The 20,178-nt window shown below is 47.6% G+C and overlaps 1 protein-coding gene across 5 annotated transcripts in view; it reads right to left on the reverse strand.

Moving 5' to 3' along the window:
* Lrrc20 (leucine rich repeat containing 20) overlaps positions 1-20,178 on the reverse strand; it is a 96,325-nt gene that overhangs the window by 46,458 nt on the left and 29,689 nt on the right. For all 5 annotated transcript variants that reach the window (XM_075980168.1, XM_075980163.1, XM_075980166.1 and 2 more), the window contains one exon: positions 2,829-2,978. In XM_075980168.1, coding sequence (XP_075836283.1) covers positions 2,829-2,853 — 25 coding nt within the window. In that variant the 5' untranslated portion in view covers positions 2,854-2,978. The remainder of the gene's footprint in view (positions 1-2,828; positions 2,979-20,178) is intronic.

Consider the following 20,178-nt stretch of genomic DNA (forward strand, 5'->3'; position numbering starts at 1 on the left):
AGAAAGCAAACACTGAGGCCTGAGGCTGTGGCTGCATTGGTAGAGTGCTTATCCAGCAGGATGAAGCCCTGGATTTGATCCCCAACACCATATAAGATGGACATAAGATCCTAACACTTAGAAGATGGAGGCAGAAGGATCATAAGGTTAAAGGTCACCTTCAACTAATTAGAGAGTTAGGTCAGCCTGGGCTACATGAGACCTTGTCAAAACACTAGAAGACCTTTAAGCTAATACAAGCACCCCATGAGGTGGCCCTCTTGGGGTCAAAGGTCCTGCTCTGGATCCTTTCTTAGCCAGGGCCTCTATCCTGATTCTCCATCTCCTTCATGAAGGAGGAAAACTAGAGGCCATGTCAGTATTTTACAAGCTAAATCTACATTGCAAATGCATCTGGTTTTCCCATTACATAAAACCTGAAAAAAAAGTCTCACACGCTGTTTATTTCCAGTTTCTATTAAATAATCAGCAGGAGTCAGCCATGGGGGAGCATGGCTACGACCCTAGTGCTTGGGAGGTAGAAGCCAGGAGCGTCAGAAGTTCAAGGTCGCCTCTGGCTCGGTAGTGAGTTTGAGGTCAGTCTAATCTATTGGAGACTCTGTCTCAAGAAAATCAGACTGGGGACTGGAGGGATGGCTCTACAGTTAAGAGGACTGACTGTCCTTCCAGAGGACCTGAGTTCAATTCCTAGCACCAACGTAGCAGCTCACAACTGTCTGTAACTCCAGTTCCAGAGGATTCAGGACCCTCACACATGAAGGCAAAAATCACCAATGCATATAAAATAAAAATAAACTATTAACAAAAAGAAAACCAAGTCAGATACATGATGAGAAGAATGGACATCATCGGATACATGACCAGACGAATGGACATCACCAGTCCATCTCCTCTTGTGGCACACACACTGAGTGACACACCCGTGGTGGGTGGGGACGCCCCCACTACTTCCTGCCACACACTCAGTGCAAGTCACTCATTACTCAGGCACTAGTTTCCTACACATCTGTGCTAATGAACCCAGAACCATGGGTCTCGACTTTGGCTGTCAGCACTTCAAGATGGTCTGAGCCTGTCTCAGTGCCAAGGCCCAGGCTCACACTCAGGTGGTCCAACTCATCTGGTCTTGGGATGACGGCGAGTACAGCAAGGGTCCTAGGATGGGTCTGACTTCGTCAAGGGACGGTCTGAGGAGCCTGCTGGCTGCAAGAATCCCACCTCGGCTCTGGAAAGAGACAGAGGCTGGGAAACAGACTGAACAGAAACCAGCCAGGTTGAAGTATATACACACATAGATGCCTCTGGGGAAACCAGCCCTGCCCCGGCACTCCCTCCCTACACACCCCCTCCAGCACAGGCACTAGAGCTTTTCAAATACAACTGTCTGAGCTCTGTGACCTTCACTCAGAAGGAGCCACGCAGACTAAGCCTGCCTCTGTGCTCGTCTGTGTGCACAGTGACGCTGGCCTCACCAGGTTCTCGCCTGCTTCACCCTGAGACATACCACTTCTTCCTATCTGTGACCAAGCTTTGCCCATTCATACCTGTCTCTCTGCCTTCTCATCTCTATCCAACACCCACAGCTCCCTGAGGAAGCCTGCTGTCAGCTAAGGTTTCTGCTGCTGCAACAAAACACCATGACCGAAAAGTAACGTGGGGAGGAAAGGGTTTATCAGGCTTACAGCTCAGCATTGCTGTTCATCACTGAAGGAAGTCAGGACAGGAGCTCAAACAGGGCAGGATCCTGGAGGTGGAGGGTGATGCAGAGAGTGTGGAGGGGTGCTGCTTACTGGCTTGCTCCCCACCGTGTGCTCAACTCACATTCTTATAGAACCCAGGACCACTCACCATGGGCTGGGCCCTCCCCTTCCATGATCACTGAAAGAGCAGTGCCTTACAGCTGGATCTCATGGAGGCATTTCCTCATCCGAGGCTCCTTCCTCTCTGATGACTCCAGCTTATGTCAAGTTGACATACAAAACAAGCAGGTATACTTGACCAGCTGAAATCAGGGGTCTGAGATATATTTACTTGTTCTTCATGCCGGACCAGTATTTTGTGTTTGTTTCTCTAAACAGATGCTTTTCATACCCCTGGCAGACAGAGAGTCCCAGGAAGCAATAGTCCCCTTATTCAGGGGTCCTGTGCCTTCTGCCACTCTCCCACTCTAGCATCCATGGGGCAGAGAGACTGCGGTAGTGAGTACCACAGCCTCAGCACATCCTGCTCAGCCATCCAGAGATACCGCTGCAAAAGATCCAAAACGCCCACCTGCTGGCCTCCTGCCTAGCACCCTCCAAGAGCCATACCCAGTCACTCAGTGTGTGCCAGAGAGATAAACCAGCATTGCTGGCACCTGTCCCAACTGCCCTGAGAAAGCAACATGAAAGAACAACGCTGGGGATGAGAAGGGATCAGTCAGTCATGTCTCCTCGGATTGCTGATCTGCCAGAATAAAAGCATCAAACCAGGACTTGTCTTCAGCTAAACTAACTTTGAGACAGGGTTCTCTGTGTAACAGTCCTGGCTGTCCTGGAACTCACTCTGTAGACCAGGTAGGTCTGGAACTCACGAAGATCAGCCTGCCTCTACCTCCTGGGATTAAAGGCATGTACCAACCACCCCGCCAGGCTCTGTCAATCTTACCGTTCAATCAGCTGGAAATAGAATTTGACCCAAAGACTTCCAGGCACAAATCTACCTTCAAAGCCTACTCTTGGAATGATTTTTACGAGTCTGGTTGATCCAGGACTAGCTCTGGAGGGAGTGAGACCCTGAAGGTCAGGGGCTGGTCACACAGTCCTTGCCTGAGCTAATCTCTGGCCTACCTCGAAGCTGACTGAAGGTGGTCATGAACTTGCTGGTGAGGGACTTGAGTTCATTGTTAGCCAGTGTGATGAGGTGGATCTGGTCAGAGACGTTCCTCAGGACCTTGTAGATGCAGATGGGGAAAGACACAAGCTTGCAGTCAGCCAGGTCTGCAGCAAAAGGAGAAAGAGATGAGTGCCATGAATCACAGCTTCCGAAGAACCCTCCCCAGACCCACGCAGACCTAAGCCAGCTCTCCCTCCAGCTTCTCCCCCTGCAACTTCTCCCCCCTGCAGCTTCTCCCCCTGCAACTTCTCCCCCCTGCAGCTTCTCCCCCTGCAGCTTCTCCTCCCTGCAGCTTTTCCCCCCTTGCAGCTTCTCCCCCTGCAGCTTCTCCTCCCTGCAGCTTCTTCCCCCTGCAGCTTCTCCCCCTACAGCTTCTCCCCCCCCCCTAGCTTCCCACCCTCCAGCTTCTGTGCCTTCTGGCCTGGCCTATAGCCCCACCAGCATTATGCCCCACTTGTCCCTCCTTCCATACTCTGAACCTTGGGTTGTCTCCATCTCTATTACCACAGCTGATTAGCTGGAATCCAAGAGGCAGAACCTTCAAGTCATAATAATAATGCCATGCAGGGCAGCATTGTTCAGGTCCTTCACTTACAGAATCTATTCCTCCGGAACCAAAGACCTGACAATGAGGCAGCCTCTCAAAGACTACTTCACGATCCCTGGCTTTGGGCACACACAACACTCAGACTCTGTGGTTTGTCCATCTTCCCGGGCCTGTATCCAACAAGCAGAGAAGCCACTACACAGAGCAGGCTCACACTTCCCCAAGGGCAAACCACAAAGTCATCATATAGTTGAGGGCTGCCACCCTTCCCACATCTATACCCAGGAGACAGGAAAACAAGTGTTTCCATGCAGAAAACACAAGACATGCAGGCGTCTTCTGAAAACAGAACGATACAGCTGGCCACGGACTGAAAAATGGGTGACGTGCCCATAAAAAGGAACACTGCTCAGCCACAGAAGAAATGTCACAGAGGCTGGTAAAGTACTTGCCTTGCAGGTACCAGGGCCTGCATGTGATGCCCAGAACCCATGACGGGGGCTGGGGGAGGCAGTTACTGTGATGGTGGTGTGTGTCTACAATCCCTGTGCTCGGGAGGTAGAGACAGGTTTAGCCCTGGCACTCACCAGCCAGCCTAGTCTACTTCCTGAGTTAAAGGTCAGGGAATAACCCACCTTACAAACTGGGGGAAAATAGATGGTAACCAAGAAACAACATACACACACACACACACACACGCATGTGTAGATAAGAACAGGGCCCCCTGCCCACAGAGAAATACTATAACATGGAAGAATCATGAAAACACGGGGCTGAGCCAAAGAAGCCTGTCAAAAGCACCACACATCAGCCTGACTCCTCGTATGTGAAATGTAAGAGGCAAATCCACCCAGACAGAAAACAAACAGCTGGTGCGTGTGCGGGCTGTAGGAGAGAGGGTCTGAGAGCGAGCGATGAAGAAGGGGCGGGGTTTCTTCGCTGTGAAATGTTCTAAAATTGGCCGGTGGCAGCAATTTTACAGCTCCTTGAATACAACGAAAACCACTAAAAGGATTTCTTTCCTCTCCCCTCCCTTTCTTCCTCTTGTCTCCGCTGCCTCATGGAGCATAAGCAGGCTAGCCTCAGACTCACTATGTGGCCAAGAATGACGGTCAACTTCTGATCCTCCTGCTTCTGCCTCCTAAGAACGAGACATACAGGTGTGCCTTACCACAGCCAGTTTTACAAAGTGTTGGGGATCGAACCCAGCACTTTGCATATGCCAGGCAAGCGCTCTACGTCACATGGATAAACTAGATCTCCATAAATCTTCATGCACACACAGCACAGAGGCTATGTTATTAGGCTGCCTAGCTCTCCCCAGGTACATAAGCTCCGGAGCCTCAGTTTCCTCATTCTATAAAACAGCAACAGCATTTGACTGGCAGCTGCCAGGAAGGGGAACTATGATCAAATCCTAACTCACAAAGGGCCTGGCAGACACCTAACTAGTGTGTTACAATGCTACCCTCTCCACATCCTCTACCCCACTGTGTTCAGACCTTTTCTATACTTCAAGACTGGCTCCCTCCAGACCTCTTCTGGGAATCTTTCTGGAGCTTCCTTGTTGCTGGTGATTGCCTTTTGAGCCCTTGGGGCTCTCACCAACTGTGGCAGCACCATCTCATCTCTTCTCCACAGAAGCCTGGCTCTCATAGGTTGCCATGGCTCCAGAATAAATGCACAAGTGCAATAATAATCCCGTACATCAACAATAAAATAAGGGTTTTCATTCATTGTTATTTTTCTGTTGTGCAGCACTGGGAGTTGAACCTAGGTCCTTGGGCTTCTTAGGCAAGTGCTCTGCCACTGTGCCATATTCCTAGTAGAGGGCTTTTAAAGGTCCTATTCCTAAGAGCAAAAATAGTACAAAGCTCGTGGAAACGATCATATAAGAATCATGATTATTCCTCACACACTAACTGAAACCCTTCTCAAGTCACTTTCCCACGGAATCTCTACTTTTGGTCCAAGTCCTAGTCAAATGTCACCTGCTCCATGAAGCCTCTCGCTGCCCTAAGCAGCTGTTCCTCCAGCCAGAGTGGCATGCACTTAATCTGAGGTTTTATTAACACATTTTTCTATCTGTTTTCAAGTATTTTTAGGTTTGTATGTGAAGACATTGATAACAAGAAAAAGTATTAAATGATGTTGCTTTCAAAAAGGAGATTTGATTTCTAAGTTACGCATATGTGTGTGTCTTTGTGTGTATGCATGCATGGGTGCACAGGTGCCCAAGGAGATCAGTGGAGGGGGTAGGAGCCCCTGAAGCTGAAGTTACAGGCAGCTGTGATTCATCCTGCATGTTGGTAACTGAACTCTGGTCCTCTGAATGCAGCAGGGACTCTTAAGCATCCACTGAGCCAACTTTTCAGCCTGTGATGTCTTCTGTTGTTTGTTAGTTTTTGAGACAGGTTTCTCTGTATGGCCCTAGCTGTGGTGGAACTCACTCTGTAGACCAGACTGGCATGAAAAAAAGAGATCCACCTGCCTACCTCTGCCTCCCAAGTTCTGGGATTAAAGTTGGTGCGCCATCAGCGCCCGGCTCCACATTGCCTTTTTTAAAGAAAAATTGTGATAGAATGTAATAGAATGTCTGCTGTGTTTTCTACCCAGTGAGTAAATAGAATGATCTGAAAAGCAAGGCAGGGTTGCAGTCACTTCAGAAGTCACACTAATTACGAGAGGGCAAAAGGATAAACATCATAGAAAGAAAATGTTGAGCCCAGAAGGTTTAGCACAGAAGAAAACATGTCATAATTGAATACTAATGGAAGCCTCACAAACAAAGCAAGGAAGGGAAATGCTCATCAGCTCCCTCACGTAATAGCTGGGGAAAACAAAAGAGACTCCCTGAACAATCAAATTCTTTATCTCCACCAGACAACTCAGAAGGAATCCGAGTTAGAGTGTCTATGTGACCTCACATAAGGCGCATATAAGACAGGGACAGGAACAAGGAACAGAGCAGAAACTGCATAAAAGATAGACCACTGAATATTAAAAAAAAAATAGTCAGGCGGTTGTGGTACACGACTTTAAATGCCAGCACTCAGGAGGCAGAGACAGGGGAATCTCTGAGAGTTAGAGGTCAGTCTGGTCTACAGAGTGAGGACAGGTAGGGATATAGAGAGAGACATTGTTTTGAAAAAAACAAAAAATATATAAAGTAGTAACAATAATAATAGCAACAACAAGGCAGGGACTGGCAAAATAACTCAGTGGTTAAGGGTGCTTATTAACCTACCGCAGGACCCAAGTTTAGTTCCCGGCACCAGACAGCTCATAATCACCAAGAGACCCAATGCCCTTGTAAGCTTCTAAGGGGCACTGCACACACATGGCACACACAAAGACACATACACAACACACACACACACACAAAATTGGTCTATAGATCTTTTGGCCAGGCAGTGGTGGCACACGCTTTTAATTCCAGCACTCAGGAGGCAGAGGCAGGGGGATCTCTGTGAGTTTGAGGCCAGCCTGGTCTACATAGTGAGTTCCAGGACAGTCAGGGCTATCCAGAGAAAACCATGTCTTGAAAAAAATGAAAAGAAACAAAGTAAATCTTTTAAAGAAAATAAGGCAAACAATGGATTATGCGAGAGTTTATAAGTAAGATAAAGAAAAAAATGAAAATGCGTAAGACAATAGTATAAAGAAAAACTAAGACTATTCAATAAACAGAAGACAGTTACAAAGGGAAACCATAAGTCATAAACAAATGCACAGCCTCACGTGGGCTGAAGCTGCTCCCCAGAACATTATGCTGAGTTATAAATCTACTGAACAATAGCCCCGTGCTTTACAAACATACCTTGCTAATACGATCGGGGGAAATGGTATCCACTGGTCTACTCTGCAGTTCTTTGGGTAATGACACTAATTACATTTCATAGTCAATTAACCATCTTTATTTCCCCCGTGGAGCATTCTGCTCACATCTTTTGTTTTTTTGTTTGGTCTTCCGGAGTGCTTTCACTAAAAGCCGAGTAAAGCTCAGTCGTCAATAACCGTCTACCCACGTCTGTTGGTTATTTTCACATTCAACAGCCTGCGCTTTCCCAACTTCAGAGTTCCACAACGCCTTCCCAATTTTATAGTTCACATTACAGAGATTGGATACTTGTTTTCTTTCTTCCTTTTTCTTTTTCAGTGCAAGGCTGGCCTCTACCTCACTGTATAGGTGAGCATGACCTTGAATTTCTGATCCTCCTGCCTCTACAGGTGAGTGCCACCAGGCCTGCTTTTATGCCAGGGATGGAAACCAGGGTTCCACACATGCTAGGCAAGGCTCTAAGGCTCTACCTACATCTTGAGCCCCAAGATTGGCCGATTTTTTTTTAAACAAAATATTAAAACTAAGCTGACTGTGAAAATGTGTGCCTGTCATCTCAACTACTTGGGAGACAAAAGCCAGTTCAAAGCCAGCATGATAACACAGCGAGATGGTGCTTCAAAAAAAAAAAACCAAAAAACAAAAAACAAATCTATGTACACAGCAGTTTCAACTAGATAAAAAGTATACAGGCTTGGGAAAGACGATCTGAAGAAAAATAACCAGAGTTCTAACAGCAATTATTTCAAAGTATTTGATTGTTTCTTACCATGAACTGTCACAATGTTTGTTTTACTAAGTAAAATACTGCTATGTATTTATACAAAACAATTTGTCAAAGACAGGAATATCCAGTAGCACTTTAAGGATTGAAAAAAAAAAACCTATGTATCACAAAATGAACTTTCATGGGGAAAAAAAGCCTGGCAAATTTGAAGATGACCTAGGCGGTCACTTTCGTGTAAGACTAAACAAGGCACGGCGCCCGGCTGCCAGAGCGGGAGGATGGGCGCGTGCAGCAGGTAGGCCAGAAAAACAAGGCCTGTCTGAAGCATCCTGGAACGGTCTAGGTAATCACTCCTCCACAGTGTCTGTAACTGATGGTGTGTTTAGCCTCCCAAGTTTATAGCCATTTAGGTGGCATTCTCAATTGGCGCAGACTTGAAATCCTATTCAAGAAGATGTGAATGATTTGAATAAAAGCATCTAGGAAGATGTCATTAGTGCTAAGGCAGACAGAATGACTTATAATGAGGCACTTTTTATACAATGTCACAGTGAAGTTATGGGGAACTGCCCATTACCATATCCAAAAACACACTCCGGCGTATGCCACCAGAAAGCCCGGAGTCATTAGATATGATTACAAAAATACACCATTCGCAGAGAAGTTTGTTGATCTGGGAAACCATGAGTGAAATTCATCAACCGTGAATCAGCGTGCTCCAGGTTTCCAGCTTCTGGGAGCTGTTGCCCAGGGTAGAGTGGGCCTACAGCTGTCTTTAGTTATTTCTGCTCCCTACAAGTAACCTCAGTAAAACTCACTGGTTCACCAAGTTGGACTTTGGGAGCATCTTTACTTTGATCTGTCAAGGACCTCCTACCTGGGGTGAGCAGACACGTGTTGTTTCCCTGGGAGGAAGAGTTCTGTTACACCGCAGCCAGCTTCTACCACCTTTGGTTCAGTCTAACCTTTATAAGCATGTGCATCTTTTTTTTTTATTGTTTTTATTCAGCTACATATTTTTCTCTGCTCCCCACCCCCCATTCCTCTCCCCTTCAATCATCTCCCATGGTCCCCAAGCTCCCAATTTACTCAGGAGATCATGCCTTTTTTTTCTACTTCCCATGTAGTTTAGATCCATGTATGTCTCTCTTAGGGTCCTCATTGTTGTCTACGTTCTCTGGGATTGTGAATTGTAGACTGGTTGAGCCCGTGGGTTTCTATCTGCTGATGCCACTGGTATGCTCCATCTACTTTGCAGGTCAGGATGCCTGTCTCTGCTGGGACAGGATTAGGGAGCCAGGGCACCCATAGGAGAAGGACTGTCCAGGAATTAGGCAGTAAGATCACTTTGGCATGCCATTCTAAGGGTGAGAACCCAGGTTTGGGAACTAGGTGCTGGTGGCAAGCAGAGCTATTGGGCATCTGAAATAGGGCATCATGGGGACCAGCAAGATGGCCCAATGGGTAAAGGTGATTGCTTTACAAGCCTGATGCCCTGAATCTGAGCCCGGAACCTATGCAAAGGTAGAAGAAAGAAGTGAATCTTACCACGTTGTCCTCAGAGCTCCTGTGTTCCATGAACAATTTTCTATTTGAAGCACGATTTTATAAGTATGTCTACAAACATTAAGCTTTAAAAAAATTATTGTTTGAAACAGGGTCTCATGTAGCCCAGGATGACCCTGAACTTGCTATGTGACTGAAACTGGCCTTGAACTCCCTAAGCTCTTGCCTCTATCTCCTAAGTGCAAGGATTACAGGAACATACCACAGTGCCCATAAATGCTTGCATTTCTGTAGCATTTGACAGATTCTTTTTTTTTTTTTTGAGACAGGGTTTCTCTGTGTATTAGCCCTGGCTGTCCTGTAACTAGCTCTTGAAGACCAGGCTGGCTTCCAATTCACAGAGATCCACCTGCCTCTGCCTTCCGAGTGCTGGGATTAAAAGAGTGTGCCACCACTGCCAGGCCATTTGACAGATTTTTTTAAAAAATGTAATTCAGTAACTTGTCTTAGTCACTGTTCTGTTGCTGTGAAGAGACACCACGGCCACGACAACACTTATATAAAAGAAAGCATGTAACTGGGGACTGGCTTACAGTTCAGAGGTCTTAGTCCAGTACCATCCCAGCAGGGAGCATGGCAGCATGCAGGCACACCCCAGAGTAGGAGCAGAGAGCTACATCCTGATCGACAGGCAGAGAGAGAACCTGGGCCTGGGATCCGGAAACCTCAAAGACCATTCAAAGTGACATGCTTTCTCCAACAAGGTCACACCTCCTGATCCTTTCGAATAGTGCCTCTCCCTGGAGCTCAAGCCTTCAAATATATGAGCCTATGGGAACCATTTTTATTCCAACACCCACACTTACCATATCGTAATCTTGTGTGTATGTGTGTATGTGTGCATGTGGGTCAGAGGCCAGAGGCCAAGGTTGGGTGTTTTCCTCAGTCCCTCTTCACCGTATTTTTTGAGACAGGGTCTCTTAGTGAACTGATGCTCACTGTTTTTGATAAAATGGCTCGCCAGTGAGCCCCAGCAATGTGCCCACCTCTACCCTCCACGCGAGGGTCACCGACACAGAGCTATTGTCACACAGCAAACACTTCGGCCTACTGAGCATCTCCCGACCCCATCGTCTTCCTCTTGTTAATGAAATTTAAAATAAAAAGGATCAAAAGAACAGAGAGGAGCAGACCCCCAGAAGACAGGCGGGAACAGTTGAACAGCGTCAGGGCAGCAACTGTGAGGTAGAGGAGTGCACAATGGGCCATCAGTCCCCAAAGTGAGGGAAGTGGGCACAGAGAAGAGCCATAAAGCCATTCAAGTTATTTCTAAGGCTCTTCAAAGTTGGCTGTCACCCTGAGCAGAGTCCCGAAGTGGCCAGCCCACATCCTGCTCATCACGCCTGTACTCATGACCCTACTGTGTAGCTGGAGGAAGGGGGCAAGGCTGGTAAGACTCAGCAAACTCAAGGAATCCGAGGTTCAAAATGGTCATGTAAGCTTGTTGAGATGGCTCAGCAAGTAAGGGCATTGGCCGCCAGGTCTGACAACCAAAGTCTGACCCTGAGTTTGACCTGATGGAAGGAAGGCGAGAATCAGTTCCTGCAAGTTGTCCTGACCTCCATACATACGCTATGGCACACATGCACCCACACAGACATAAGCAAATAAAAGAATATAATAGACCTGGTCGTGGTGGCGCACACCATTGTTACCGTCAATCTTGACTGTCGCTTGATGGGCTCGCTAGGTGCCTAGGATTAGCAAACACATCTGAGTGAGGAGCTCGGCTAGGGAGAGAGATGCTGAAGGGGATGCTCTAGTTCAGGGCTGGAAGCCTGGATGGAGGGAAAGCAGGGAAAGGAGAAAGCCTAGTAGAGCACACCTGTGGTCCTCCCCTCTCTTTCCCAGAACCAGCTGCTCTGCCATGTCATCTCCCTACCAGGATGCTCTGAAACCACAAGCCAGAGTAAGTCCATTCTCCATGTACTTATTTACTAAAAATGATGCGAGCACCCCAGTCAGTTGTGACCAGAGCTGGCAGGCAGGCACAGACTTGGAAAGGGGGTGGGGAAGAAGCATGGGCTCTGGGGTAGGGGTGGGGGTGTTTACCCACCTCCTTCAATTCGTTTGCTCAACTTCTGCTGCAGTATCAAAAGGGGTAACGGGTTTGAGCAGCAGTCATAACTGAGAATCTCCCCCAGTTCGGGCCAGCTCTCACTGATCCAATGATTTGATTTTCACTTTTTCACAGAATTTGCAGATGGCCAGCCAGTCACAGCCCACCTGAGTCTAGATAAATCCTTAGGCAGGGCCTTTCGGGAGACCTGTTCCTGTTTTCAAACAACTGGCTTACTATGGCTCTCAGCAGGGAGACTCCGGCTTCCTGAAGGCAACCAGCTGGTGACTCACTCCTAGTTGGCAACCCAAGGCCATCGAGAGAGCATCTCTTCCACTTCTAGTCCCTCTTAGTCAGTGCCCCACAGCCTGTGAGGGCTCAAAGCCGTCACTATTCCCTGACAAAGCAGCTTCCTGTCAGCCAGCCCAGCCCCTGGAGAGCCTTCCACTTCACTCCCACACGAATGAAATTCCTCCTTCTTTCGCTCACCCTTTGTTGTAGGTCCACTGATTCTCCGTGGCCAGACAATTAACCAACAGGAAGGGAAGAAAATTATCTCATTCCACTCTTCCAGTCTGAGTTAAACAACACACAAAGTGTCTGAAGCTTGCTGTGGCCAACTGCTGGAAGTCACTGGACCGCCCATCCTGGCCCTGCAAGGAGGCTCATCTAAGTGCCAGGCCCTCATCTAGAGGTATCCTATTCCTGTGATTTTGTTGTCACTATTCCCAGGGACTCCCACCTGTTCCCTGCATCCTGCAACCCCAAACTGCCTACTCAGGGCATTCTGGCTGCCACTGACAGCGGATTCCTTCAACAGGTCCACTGGTCCTGATACAAATATACTGCATGTATCCACCTGTATCTCCAGCCACGCTGCCCAGAGTATTATCCCTGCTAGGCGAAGAAGTCATGTTCTCTGGACAAGAACATGAACATCCAGGTACCCAAGCATCCTGGAACAAACCTCCACTTTGTCCAGTCACCTTTTCATCAGTACATGAGATGCAATATTCTTGGAGTTTATGCTTTTAGGGATGGTGACTATATGGCCATAAGTAATATCACTTTATTACTTCACATATGCCAACCCCCCCTTCACACAAGGAAACCGCTGCTAAGTGACTTTTTCAAGGGCTGGGGAGTAGCTTGGTGGGAGAGTGCTTGTCTAACATGGCTCAGTTACCAGGACCACACACACACACACGTCTTGCTCACCGTCCTCCGTTCTTTAGCTTGGGGGTGGTTATAAGGCTAGGAGTTGGGGGTAGTGAATCTGGACCCAGGTTAGGCAGATGAAGTCTCTTTTTATTTTCCTTTTAAGATTTTAGTACATTTATTTTGTTTGGCTTTGTTTGTTAAGACAGGGTCTCTCTATGACACTCTGGCTGGTCTGCAGTTCCCTATGCAGACCAGGCTGGCCTCAAACTCACAGAAAGCAACCTGCCTCTGCCCTTCCATACTCCAGCCAAGTGTTGGGATTAAAGGCAAGGGCCACCATGCCTGGTTTATGACATTTACATTTGATGGGAGGTGGGTACCTGCATTCCAAGCCCTCTGCTATACTACCTGCTTGGTCAAGGCTATGTCCAGGTACCTACCTCTGGGTCAGGCAGACAGAAAGAAATCCATGTCGGGCTTCCAATGGGAAACTGCAGCTGTGGCTACAAGCTCCTGGAGGCTTTGCCAGTTCAAAGTCTGTGATCCCTCAGCACATCTGAGGAAAGGCCCTCGGGCTTTCCTGACTTTCTGTTCTCATGGAGTTTTTCTGAAGTTTTAATTTAGAAGCTGAGCACATTCTACAGTTTTGTGTGGAATTAAAGGTCTCCATAAGCTAAGGCAAATTCAGTGCTGGGTCTTTGATTATGTGAACGCGTGACATTGCTTCCAGAGATACGGCCAGGATATGGATGGTCACCAGGCCCAATTAAGAACAAGTTAAAGGGTCCTCAAGCAGGAAAGGGTTAATGTAGGCTGCACAGAGAATGCCATCCTCAGGAGAGGGTTCTAATGCTGGGGAATGTAGCTCAGGTGGCAGAGCACTTGATCAGCATGCATGAGGCTAGTTTAATCTCCAGTAGTAGAAAGAAAGAAAAAATCCTACAAACACTGAGTTAAAGAGTGTACTGGTAATATCTTTGCCCGAGGAGATGGCTGGCACGGTAAAGTCTGCAGCTACCAGAGCTGATGACCAAGTTCAGTCCCCAGGACCCACATTGGAAAGGGAACTCCTGAGAGTTGTCCTCTGGCTTCCGTATGCACATTGTAGCATGCGCACCCCACCACCACAAAATTAGTAAGTAAAAATCTAATTTAAGGTTTTTAGAAAAGAAAAATATCCCATTCTCCAAGGGGCCTCAAATGAGACAGGATGGGTTAAGAGTTCACCATGTCATAGAGGAAGTGAGGAAGGATATACCACATAATAGGAGGTCTGGGCCAGGGTCAGCAAAGAAGATACACACACACACACACACACACACACACACACACACACACACACACACACGGACTCAAAGGTCCCATTCAACCCAGTGCAAAACACATGCTGCCTAAAGAGCTGAGCACTTGTGCTGTGCTGTGCTGTGCTGTGTTGTGCTGTAACCACCTATGAGCTTCCCTCAACGGGAAGATTAGGGCTGGGTTGCTAGGTAGATCATCCACCATCACTCCAGTAAGACAGGGCCACTCACAAATCAGCATGATGATTCCAGACCAGAGATCTGAGCAGAGCAACCAACACAGCCATTTGCTCAAGACTTCCCCAACGTTACTATGGAGAGACCTGCATCTCCCTCACCCTGGGATGCTTAGTCACCCTCAATTCAGGCTAACTGATGGGGACTGGTCCAGAGAGAAGAGAGCAGGGCAACCTAGGAGTAGAACAGCACAAGCAAAGGCCCTGAGGACTCGCTCCATGAGACCTCCACCTTCTGGTCAACCTTCTTCTTCTTCTTCACCTTGCCCCATAAATAAATGCTCAGCGATGAAGGCTCCTGCGGCCCAAATCCTGAGCTACCTGGTGGCGCTTATCCACAGATCGCTACCAGAGGCTGGGGAGGCAGGAGGGTAATGAAGCGCCAGGGTCAACCCTGGGCTCCTACATCAGTCCTGGAGCACACCTGGACCTCAGTGTTCTTCTCCAGCACTCCCAGCTGCACCTACTTGAGCTTCAATAGAGGAGACGTTCCTTACAAGACTGTACCAAGGAACGCCAGGCATAATTAGCCGTGTAATTTTATGTACTGCGAGAAGACTGAAATGCACATCCCAAACTTCTAATTAAAACAGTACTTAGTGCTAATAAAGGAGCCTTCTATTCCAAAGGCCCTGGTGCTTTATGAAAGGCCACCCAACACATTCACTTTAATGAGGACCTGGTGATACATAACGGCGAGCAGAAACGGGTCCCAAGACACACACATTGAGGCAGGCAGAGTGGCAGCTAGGAGTCGTGTGTGCTGAGCAGAGGCGGCACTGGAAAAGAGGGCCGAGTCGGTAGACCGCTTGCCTAAGACGCAGGAAGCCCTGGCTTCAACCCCCAGCAGGCACGAACTGGGTACACTGGTGCACAACTCCAGCGCTCGGAAGTTAGAGGCAGGAAGATCAGAAGTTCAGGGTCATCCTCAGCTACACAGAGAGTATGAATCCTGCCTGGGCTACAGGAGACCCTGTCTCAAAAAAATAGGGGGAAAAAAAAAAGACAATAGTCTTTCAACAAGGGGCAAGAAAGGAGGCCCGACCCTGGCAGTTGGCCTCTCTGACCTCCACCTCGCACCAATAACTTTATTTTTAACTAAAAGGAAAATTAAAAAATAAATTTAAAGAACCAATTTTCAGGGTTGCAGCTGTTTCAGAGTTCGGGGCTGGGGTGGGGGATGGAGCGCACGGAGGGTGTTTGGAGCAGGGAACACACTGCCTGGTACTGCAATGGTAGATGGATGCCATCGTATACCTGCTCAAAACTAGAGAATGCACTCTCTCCAGCGAACCACGTGGGACGTAAACAAAGTGTGGGCTGCAGGGTCAGCAGTTAACCCGGAAGCTGTGATGGTGAATGCTACCAACGTGACGGCATTCCTCACCAGCCAGGAGAAAAAATCCTCTGGGCGTGTCCGTGAGAGCCTTTGTGGACTAGGTTAAGTGAGGGGGGAAGGCCCACCCTTAAGGCTGGGGTCCTGGGCTGAAGAAGGAGATGAAAGCAGTGGACCAGTGTTCATCAATCTCTGCTCCTTGACCGTGGATACAGTGCGATTAGCGGGCTCAAGCTCAGGACACCATGAACGGGCTGTATCCTCAGACATAAGCTTTCTAACCCTCTCTTTTGAGTGCTTCTGTTAGGTATTCCTCACAGTGGTAAGAAAGGAAGCTGACCAATGGACTGTGCTGGCTGGTAATGTGGATCAAAGCAGGAGGCTGAGGGGAGAAGGGTTTGTGGAGACTCCAATTCCCCCTCCGTTTTGCTACAAACTTAATACCTCACTTTAAAAAAAAAAAATCTTTTTTTTAAAAAAAAAAAAAAACAATGTAACCACGTTGGAGCTTGCTGTTCAGTGGCCTTGAGTAAGGTCACATGCTGTGTCATCAACCTCTAGAATGCTTGTACCTTGCAAATCTGAAGCTATGCTCTTATTAGACACCTGCCTCCTACCTTCCACCTGCTGCTGGCTCCCTGGAAGATGAGAAAATCAGAAACTTTTCTCCAGGTAGCAGCATTGCCATGGTTCCCAACACTCCTCTCAGACAGGCAGAAGCCGCCTGGCTCTGACTCTGGCTCCTCTCCTGCAGGGTTCTGTCCAACATTAACTACTGCCTTGGATCACTGAAGCTGAGCACCACGCTGTGCTCTGGGCCTGTTATCACCACACTCACCAGCTCCACTCTGTCGGCACAGCAGTGCGCTTCCTTATCCCTAAACAGAAGAGGAAGCGGCGTGCTCAAATCAAATGACTTATTAAACGACTGAAACATAAACAAACAAATAACTCCCAGGTCATGCAGATGGCTCATTAAGTTAAGGAGCCTGCTGCCAAGCCAGATGACCCGAGTTCAACCCCCAGGGCCCACGTGGCGGAAGCAAAGAACTGACTTATTAGCTTCTGACCTCCATACATACACACACACACACACACACACACACACACACACACACACACACACAGCTGCAACACTGAAAATTGGTTCTTTTTAAATTTTTTATTTTCTTTTTAGTTAAAAATAATTAAAGGTATTGTGGAAATCAGAGAGGACAGCCTTCTGGAGTCAGGGCTCTCTTCTTGCCCCTTGTTGAAGCACTGGTTTTTACGTCTTTTTTTTTTCTTCTTCTTCTTCTTCTGTTTTGAGACAGGGTCTCCTGTAGCCCAGGCAGGATTCATACTTCCTGTGTGGCTGAGGATAACCCTGAACTTCTGATCGTCCTGCAAATTCCCAGGCCCCACTCTGGGACCTACAGAGGATGGAGCCCAGGCACTTGTGCTTTCGGCAGCCTCAAGGGGTGTCTGGTGCCCAGTTTGAGAATCACAGCAAACAGGTCTCCCTCCAGCTGTGGTGACTTTACCCTGGCAGATGCTAAGAGCCTGGTCAGACTGATGCCTTCTCGGTCCGGTTCCCCCCACACACACACACACAGATTCCAGCTGAGGCTGACTTTGAAGTTTTGGCCTTCCTGCCTCTGGTGCTATGCTAGGGTTGCATAAATCTCAGAAGAGACTTTTAATTTTAGACTTTTAAATAAGTCTGAGACTTTTATAGACTATAGGGACTTATAAAGTTAGACTGAATGCATTTTTGCATTATGATATGGGTACAAGCCTTTGGGAGCCAGGGGATGGAATGCGGTGGTTTAAAAGAAAATGGCCCCCCAAAAGGAGTGATACTATTAAGAGGTATGGCCTTTTAGGAAGAAGTATGCTACTCTGGGAGTGGGCTTTGAGGTCTCCTTTGCTCAAATTATGTTCAGTGTAGTACAACTCACTTCCTGCAGATCAAGACACAGAACTCTCATCTCCTCCAGCACTGTGTCTACTAGCATGTCACCATGTCCCACCATGATGATAATGACCTAAACCTCTGAAATTGTAAGCCACTCCAATTAAATATCATCTTTAATAAGAGTTGCCGTGGTCATGGTGTCTCTTCACAGCAAGAGAAACCCGAACTAAGGCACTGGCCAGTGCAAAGTTCCCTCCCTACTGGGGAGCAAGGTGACTGTAGGTGCCTATCTCAAAGGCTGACACTTGGCTGTGGATCCAGGCAAAGGGCTTTGTACCCATCAGGTTGCTCTCCGAAGACAGCAGCAGAGACAGAAGCTCAAGAAGGAAGAGCTCCTCAGGCCCAAACCAAAGCTGTTCTGGGGCCAGCTCTTTCTGGCTGTGCTGCTGGGTCAGAAGCTTAACTCTATCTCAGACCCCTCTTCAATACAGTGAGGACACGAGCCATACAGAACCTGTCTGTGAATGGCCACAGCTGAGCCATTTCCAACAGCCTGAAACTGGAAAGCACCCAAATGCCTAGCCATGGAGGAACAGAGGAAAGAACCAAGGTATATCCATGCAATGGAAAAAATATCCATCCACAAAAATGGACAGAATTCCAACACAGGCTACAACATGGCTGAACCATGAAAATATTTAAGAGATTAAAGAAGTCAGTCACAAAAGGATAAACAATATATGGTCCCATATTACATGAAATGTCCAGAAAAGGCCAGTCTATAGAGACAAAAAGCAGATTGTGGTGACCAAAAGAGAGGGCATGGAGACATGAGGGCCTGCAGCTAATGGGTAAAAGGCTCCTATTTAGAGTGATGAAAATGTTTTGGAATTAGATAGTGGTAATGGCTTTACAATCTTGTAATTATACTAAAAACCACCAATTTATGGGCATGGAATGAAATGCATTTGACAGAAGGTGTTTGGCACAGTGCCTATCAGGCAGTTTGCATTCAATAAACAGCATTCATTGCTATGAAATGAAGAGCTACAGGCATGTGTGTGCGCGTGCATTATGTGTGCATGCATGTGTGTGCGCGCCAATGTATATTGGGGGTGGTCTTCATCTGCTTGTTGGTTTGGTTTTTCTTTCTTTTTTTTTTTTTTTTTTTTTTTTTTTTTTTTTTTTGGTTTTTCGAGACAGGGTTTCTCTGTGGCTTTGGAGCCTGTCCTGGAAATAGCTCTGTAGACCAGGCTGGTCTCGAACTCACAGAGATCCACCTGCCTCTGCCTCCCAAGTGCTGGGATTAAAGGCGTGCGCCACCACCGCCCGGCTGGTTTTTCTTTCTTTTTATTTCCTGTTCTTGCCCGTGTAGTGTGCAGACACGTGTGGATGTATGCTCGCGTGTGTATGGGTGTGTGTGTGTGTGTGCATGCTCATATGTGTATGGGTGTATGTGCATGCATTGAAGTGGAAGTTCAAAGTTCCAGGGTCTCCAGATGACCTGGGAGTTCACTGATTCTGGCTATTCTAAGCTAGCCAGCTTGCCCCAGGGAACGCTTCTCCCACACTCCACCCCACCCTCACAGCTTCCTCTCGAGCACTAGACTTCTAAGTGGCCACATCTGCTCAACGTTAAATGGGTAGGGGTGGGGGGAGTCACAAGCAGGCCTTATCCACTGAGTCCTCTTCCCAACCCCTTTGGTTTTTGAAACAAGGTCTCTTGTGAGACAGCTCAGGCCTCACTTCCTGGGTGCTAAAGGTAGGGTATGTCTTCCTCGAGAGTCCTCTACCGTTTATTTTTGAGCCAGTCTCTCACTGGACCTGGAGCTCACTAATTCAGCAAGGCTGGCCAGCCAGTGTGCTTAGGCATCTGCCCATCTCTGCCTCCCTAAAACCAGGATTACAAACAAGCCACCACCACTCCCAGCATTTTATTAGAGTTCTGGGCATTGACTCATGTTGGCATAGCAGAAAGTTTACCTGATGGACACCTCCCCAGGCCCCGGGATATGGGACTTCTGGAGAAAAAAGCCCATATTATTTGTTGGAAAAAGTCATTCTGAGTGAAGTAACCCAGGCTTAGAAAGACAAACACCACATGTTTTCTTTCATATGTGATGTTAGCTTATAAATTTGAGATGCAGGGCTGGAGAGATGGCTTAGCAGTAAGAGCACTAAATGCTTTGGGGGTTTTTGTTTATTTTGTTTTTCAAGAGAGGGTTTCTCTGTAGCTTTGGAGCCTGTCCTGGAACTAGCTCTCGTAGACTAGGCTTGCCTCAAACCTATAGCGATCCGCCTACTTCTGCCTCTTGAGTGCCGGAATTAAAGGTGTGCGCCACCACGGCCCGGGTACTAGATGTCTGTCCAGAGATCCTGAGTTCAATTTCCAGCATTGGCATAGCAGCTCACAACCATCTATAATTGTAGCTCCATGGGATAGGATACAATCTTCTAATGTGTGGACATACATGTAAATAATATCCATCTACAAAAATACATACACAATATGTGTGTGATGGCTATTCCTGGCTATACTTGACTGTATCTGGAATGAACTATAATCCAGAAATGGAGGGCACACTTGCCATCTGGATCTTGAGGCTGGGTGACACACCTTTAATCCAGACCTG

The sequence above is a fragment of the Microtus pennsylvanicus genome, chromosome 7, assembly GCF_037038515.1.
Source record: "Microtus pennsylvanicus isolate mMicPen1 chromosome 7, mMicPen1.hap1, whole genome shotgun sequence".
NCBI lineage: Eukaryota > Metazoa > Chordata > Mammalia > Rodentia > Cricetidae > Microtus > Microtus pennsylvanicus.